The sequence below is a fragment of the Micropterus dolomieu genome, linkage group LG06 (assembly GCF_021292245.1).
Source record: "Micropterus dolomieu isolate WLL.071019.BEF.003 ecotype Adirondacks linkage group LG06, ASM2129224v1, whole genome shotgun sequence".
NCBI lineage: Eukaryota > Metazoa > Chordata > Actinopteri > Centrarchiformes > Centrarchidae > Micropterus > Micropterus dolomieu.
Window position 1 is genome coordinate 28709069 of NC_060155.1, and position 6978 is coordinate 28716046.

A 6978-nucleotide genomic window follows, 5' to 3' on the forward strand; every position below is an offset into this window, starting at 1 on the left:
AATTTTGCAGTTACCTAAACCTTCATTTGCAGTTTTCTTTGTTTCTCCACCATCTTGTTTCCTTCACAGTGCCTTTCCTTAACGTGCTCGCCTGCTTCTTCTCCGTTTAAACCTCTGTAACTAATCAAAGCTCTGTCTCAACAAACGTATTCTAACGCACAGTGATGATTGACATATTTACATTTTCTATCAAAAAATAAAATTTGAATAATATCTCTGCAGCTAAATCAGCGCTATAATTAAAAGCAGGTACAGGAGAGAGATTACTTATCTAGATCAAAGTGCTTGATGGAGTGCATTATGTACCTGGCTTGCCTTTAAAAACTGGTTATCCCACACTTGATTCTTAAACAGAAAAGTCAGTTTCACAAGATAAGCGTTACTAATAGTTTTGACTAGTACATCTATAACCCAGGTAGCCAGCTGAATTGGTTCAATTGTGGCGTAGATAGCTGTGTTCTGGCACGGAAAAATATTTAATGTGACCCAGAAAGGTCTGTCAGACCTGGCTGGGTGTTGGGTGTAAGGCTTGGGACCAATTTAGCGCCAGTGTTGGCACCAGGCATCAAAGCCGCTAATTCTGACACGTCATTTGTGAAGATCGACATGCCGTTTGAACTCAGAAGTAGCTCCCACAGTGAAAGGGTAATGGGGGTAAACACTATTAAGTCTTCCAAATAATATTTTTTTAATAGGATTCAGCTTTGACTGTTTTAAGTATTTCCTTGGCCTCTTTGTTAAAATTGCCGGATTTTCATTCCATCCACACTGTAAAGTATGTCCAGTCAGAAGGCTGTACGAAGGTCAGAATCTGCGGTAAAGTTTGTTAAGCTCTACTTCAGAAACTGCCGCTTTTGTCTGAAATAAAATTTTAAAAAAATGTTAAAGGACTCTTGAACGAAGCAGACGCTTTGGTTGCAATTTAATATATTTCTTTTCTCAAGCATCAAACTTTATCCATCATCAACATTTGAAAAGGCAAAATGATAAAGGTTCTACAACTAAACTGCAGCAAGTGGATCTCAGGGATTAAAAATAAATTTACTCCGAGGATGCAAAGGGCTTTTAAAACAATTTACCATTAAAGCAGATCTGAACTTCTACAGTCAACTGAAAAAGCTTGGCTATCTAGCCATTCATTACATGTTTCAACTGCATGATCAAATGCATTTGTCAAGCTGGCGCATGTAAGCCTACATGCATTTTCATATTTCAGTGAGTGTTGAATCATACAAGTGAATTTATATCCACATGTAAAGGGGGGTATTTTACTGCTTATTTTCTGTATCGTATTTATTCTTAATTTTTCTAATTAGTCCTAATTTCATCAAATATCTTATAGTTTTTCCTAAGTGCTTTTTTTTAAGAACTCCAATACAACAGGCTGCTTTTAGTTTATTAACACACACTGCAAATAATAAAGAAATAAAAGAAATACAATTCTGACCTGATGATGGAGCACGATGAATAGTCAAGGATCACCAAATTTCTTGGCCATTCATCCAATATTCGTTTTCATGCCCAAAAATCACAAATGTCAATCTCAAGTCGAGTAGCATGTCTTTTAAAACATGGATTTTTGTTGTTTTTTATTTCATTTTTTGCAGTGTGATAACATCAATCTTATTGGCTCTTAATTTGGCTGGCCCCTCCCCTCATCTCCTACCAGATTTAACTACCAGCGACCATGTCTAGAATGATCCAGATTCAGTCCTCCAGTGGTAGAGGTTGAATATTGAAAATCATCACCTCCTTCCTTCTTCATCAGATACCAACAGAAAGGAGAACCACAGTAACTTCTGCTTTTCTACAATACCCCTCCTTTAAAACTTGCAGTTATAAATACAGTGTTTGATTGGCTGCATGTGGATGCTCGTCTATAACTGTGCTGTGACTGACTGACTGGAGCCTACAATGGATGAGGAGGGGTGGTGGTGGGGGTGGGAGGACCGTCCCAGCTGTAATCATAATGAGGTGGCGCCACTGGGAAGAAATTTCGTCCCACAGGCAATTCGCAGGAGTCGGGGTGCAGCAGATACCCGGAGAATGTGCTGGTTCTCTCGACGTCGGTGAATATGCCGTTGTTTAAAGAGTCCTTCACCTGCAGCCACACTCTATCTGCCATGTTGAGGTGGAGGACAATGGTGTGACTTATGGTGGCCTGGCTGGTACTTTCTGTTGTTCTGACTATAGGGTAGAAGTTGCGGAACAGGCCGACCTTAAGAGGTGTACCGACGACAGCCAGGTTGTAGGAGAAGATGTAGGTGCCATTGATGGGGGCCGTGTACATGCCATTGAGTGGGCTGAAGTGCCCCTGCTGGTTGGTAATGATTTGTGGGAAAAGAACAGGTGTGTTAGGAGCAGGGAACGACTGGTTGATGCTTGCGGTGAATGCTGATTGGATTGCTGGAGAGCAGGGCCCGGGTGGCCCTGTGAGACCCATGCTGCCCTCATGGCCTTTTAGCCCAATGGGGCCCGGTACACCCTGGGCACCAGTGTCACCTTTGTCTCCCTTAGTCCCCTTTTCTCCTGGTCTCCCATCATTGCCTTTAGCCCCATCTGTGCAGTTACATACCCCCTGCACACCTTTATCTCCCTTCTGACCATTCAGTCCGGGGTCACCGGGTTTGCCCAGGTCACCCTTATCACCCTTAAAACCTTGGGGTCCCGTAAGTCCCGCAACCCCAGGCAGGCCCCGGGCTCCGGCTGGTCCAGGGGTACCTTGTAGACCCGGTGGACCCGGCATAGTCTCGCAGGAGGCAGGGCATGTGCCGGTTTCTCCCTGGGGGCCTTGTGCACCTGCTGGGCCTTCCAGTCCATGGTCCCCTTTTTCCCCTGGAAAACACATCAAGAAAATTTGCATTACATTTTCACAAAGTCAAGTGGAAAAGTATGAAACCCCTTTACATCTTAAGCTCCCCCCCCGTCATTTCAGTGAAATATCCTAAAACAACATACCATGTTTAAATTTAAGTGACAAAGCGTGGATGGGTCAACCTGTCAGACTTTGGGAGATCACCATTCACTTCCTGCTTCCTAAAAACAATCAGTGTTGGTTTCTTTTAACCATGACCAAGGTTGTTCCCCAGACTTACCATGTAGATATTATTGTAGTTTCATTGAAGGTCTCCTAAGGTTAATGAGGTAATTCTCTCAACTCATACAATAATCTTTCTCTGATGTATTTCTTGTGCTTAACCCTTCCAAACCTTAACCATAGCCAAGTTCAAGTAAATCATAAAACTTTATTTTTGAAACAGAGTGATCTCACCAGACCTTTGAAGCCTCGCTCGCCCTTCACCCCGGTGAAACCGACAGCACCCGACTGCCCCTTCTCCCCCAGGTCTCCCTTCTGACCTGTAACGACAAACATAGACAGAAATTATTAGAATAGAATGAAAAGAAAGATTTGGTGACCTCGACTAATACACACTAAATTAATGTTTCACTAAATGAAAAGCAATGATTCCTAAGTCATATCTGTTGGCCTGTTTGAAGATCCATTTGATGGATCCATTAGCAGCAAAATTTAGATTGAATTAATAAAATATTTATTAGAATTTATTTTTACTTTGTTGGTTTCAGAATATAGATTTTCAGATGTTTTGAAAAATGTATAGATGCACAACAAAAATAAACATGAAAACACACGAAACATACATTTGCATTGTCTACAATCCAGTTTAAAGGAGACCTATTTTACTGCTTTTCCAGTCCTATATTGTAGCTCTGTGACTCCTGTATGGCAGCTTAGCAGGATTCAAAGTTCAAAAAAATTATTTTATGTTTTATACCGTCTCTTCATGTAGGCCTTCACTTCAGCCTCTGTCTGAAACAAGCTGTAGATGCTCCTGTCTCTTTAAAGCCCCCCCTCTCAAAGCCTACTTTCTTTTGATTGGCCAAGACCTGAAGCATGTTACCAAGCTGTTGTTGTCGCTGACTGTGAGGAGCAAATGCCCATATATGGAACAGCGGCTCCGTCTGGCTCCATATTACGTTTTACGGAGCCGTTGGTAGAAAAAGCAGTTCAAAACAGAGCGTTGAGAACAGGAGGAAATTTGAGGTTTTTGCTCACAGGGATTTCTTTATTCAATCTTTGACCATGTTTAACATGAACATCCAACACTGTAACATTGTAGATAAATCATAAAATATGGAAAAGCATAATAGGTCTCCTTTAAAACCCCTGCATGTAGGATGTGGGTTTATTTTTCTTTATTTTTCTGGGGCCATCTGGCGGTAGCATCAATAGTGACACTCCGGTCGAACCCGCCTCTACTCCACCATAGATCTGAACCTGGACAGCAACACTGAGATCAATCAGCTGAAAGCAGACACAGACAACTCACCAATTTCACCAGGATTGTTTCATTTTCTTACTTACACATGGTAAGTTTCCTGCTTCAAGTCTTTGTGCTAAGCTAGGCTAAATAAGCCCTGGACCGTTCTCTGAGATGGACACCCAGAGATGAAACTGATATATATCTTTGCATCTATCATTATAATGTTGTTGTGTATGGTATTATTATTATATTATTTTGTCCACCCCCATCACTGGACTCTGTACAGTGACAGTGGTGAGTCCAAGCTAGCATGTTCAGGTCCAAACTGCAACAAGACTGAGGTTCTGTTATATGTGTTATCATTTCAAGTGCAGTGAAAGCAAGTTCTTGATGTGTAACTCACCCTTCATCCCCTGAGGGCCTGTGAATCCTGGACGGCCTTTGAACCCCATCATTCCTCTTGTCCCAGGACTCCCAGGTGCACCTGTTCAAAGATTACAGTCAGGTCAGTTTTCACAAAAAGCATGCAGACGTTTTTTTATAGTTTAAACCACAGTCCACACTTTTCCTGGAGAAACCAGTGGTTCAAGACCTCGTTTAATTCCCCCTGTGTGAACTGATTTAATTTTTATCAAACATTAACACTATTGGACTAACTTGAAAAAAGTCATCTTTGACAAGAAAACACAAGATTTAATGTTTCTACAAAAAGATATTGCTTCCTTAAAGTATGTATTAAATTGCAGTGCTTCACTTCAAAGGCTTCAGGGCTAGTTACTTTGCACCTCAGGCAAGTGAGAAACAAACAAAAGAAACCCACAGGTTTCAAAAGCAGCCTTAAAGTGATCCACATACCTGGAGGGCCCCGGTCTCCCCGGTCTCCTTTGGGCCCTGCAGTGCCCTTACACTGCGAACAGAGGCAGAAAAAAGGAATCTGGTCGATAGGTGGTGGTACCGGTGAGTTCATCAGAATGTCACAGATCGCCATATCAGGAATGGGGGGCATCCCCGGGTTGGTGCCCCCGATTATTCTGTAATTGTCAGAGTTGTGAGTCATGTTGCCACTGGGTGGCCCCTGTTCTCCTGTGGGGGGCATCCCCGGGAAGTTGGGCCCGAACACCCGGAGCTTCTCGAAGTCATCTGTCATGTTGACGCCAGGTGGCCACTCTTGGCCCACGGGTGGCATCTGAATGGGGGCCGTGCGGTGAACAGGTGACCAGGGAGACGTTTTGTCTGATGACTCAGACATCTCAAGTGTCTCAGACGACTCAGATGAATTTGCCGACTCAAATGAATGTGACAAATCAGACGACTTTGACTTCTCAGACGGCTTTGACTTCTCAGATGACTCAGATGACTCAGATGACTCAGATGACTCAGGTGAATGTGACCTCTGAGACGACTTTGACTTCTCAGACGACTCAGATGACTCAGATGACTCAGGTGACTCAGGTGAATGTGACCTCTGAGACGACTTTGACTTCTCAGATGACTCAGATGACTCAGATGACTCAGATGACTCAGGTGAATGTGACCTCTGAGACGACTTTGACTTCTCAGACGACTCAGATGACTCAGATGACTCAGGTGACTCAGGTGAATGTGACCTCTGAGACGACTTTGACTTCTCAGACGACTCAGATGACTCAGATGACTCAGGTGACTCAGGTGACTCAGGTGAATGTGACCTCTGAGACGACTTTGACTTCTCAGACGACTCAGATGACTCAGATGACTCAGATGACTCAGGTGAATGTGACCTCTGAGACGACTTTGACTTCTCAGACGACTTTGACTCCTCAGATGACTCAGATGACTCAGACGAATGTGACCTCTGAGACGACTTTGACTTCTCAAATGACTCGGAGGAATTTGCCGACTCAGATGACTCAGATGCAGTTGAGTCAGGCCATTGGTAGGTGTTGGGGTCCATGGTGGAGCCCTCCTCTTCGCTGAACTCCACGGAGGTGCTGTTTGGTAGCAGCATGGCTGAGCAGAGGGAGGTTAGGACGAGGAGTCCCAGCAGCCTTGACAACATCTGGAGGAAGAGGAGAATGGTGGGAGCCCAGAGGAAGAAGGTAATAATAATATAGTAATAATCCTTATTTGTAGAGCACTTTTCAAAAACAAGTTACAAAGTGCTTTAACAAGTGTAACGAATAATACAAAAAAACAAGATAAGAGCATGAAAAATTTATATAAAATTAGTAAAATACAATAAAATAAAAGGGATAAAATAAAGTCAAATAAGATCGGGAAAAGCTCTCCTATAAAAGTATGTTTTAAGAAGGGACTTAAAAGAGTTCACTGACTCAGCCGACCTGATTTCCTCGGGCAGGCTGTTCCAGAGCCTCGGGGCCCTGACAGCAAACGCTCTGTCCCCTTTAGTTTTCAGTCGAGACTCTGGAACAGACAACAGACCTCTGCCCGAGGATCTCAAGGTACGTGCTGGTGCGTATGGGACTAAAAGGTTAGAAATATAACAAGGCGAGAGGCCATGAATAGCTTTAAAAGTGATCAATAGAATTTTAAAGTCAATTCTAAAACATACTGGGAGCCAGTGTAATGAAGCTAAAATAGGAGTAATGTGGTCATATTTCTTTGTTCTGGTTAAAAGCCTGGCAGCTGAGTTCTGGACAGTCTGGAGTCGATCAATAGATTTTTGGGTTAAACAGGTGAAAAGGCTGTTGCAATA

The 6978-nt window shown here is 43.1% G+C and overlaps 1 protein-coding gene across 1 annotated transcript in view; it reads right to left on the reverse strand.

The window, feature by feature from the left end:
- Window positions 1-1332: 1332 nt before the first annotated feature.
- Window positions 1333-6978, reverse strand: part of LOC123973128 (inner ear-specific collagen) — an 8014-nt gene continuing 2368 nt past the window's right edge. Inside the window, exons 2-6 of the mRNA XM_046053018.1 lie at window positions 6160-6321; window positions 5139-5409; window positions 4687-4767; window positions 3277-3357; window positions 1333-2835 (exon numbers count right to left, since the gene is read on the reverse strand). Coding sequence (XP_045908974.1) covers window positions 1910-2835; window positions 3277-3357; window positions 4687-4767; window positions 5139-5409; window positions 6160-6321 — 1521 coding nt within the window. The 3' untranslated portion in view covers window positions 1333-1909. The remainder of the gene's footprint in view (window positions 2836-3276; window positions 3358-4686; window positions 4768-5138; window positions 5410-6159; window positions 6322-6978) is intronic.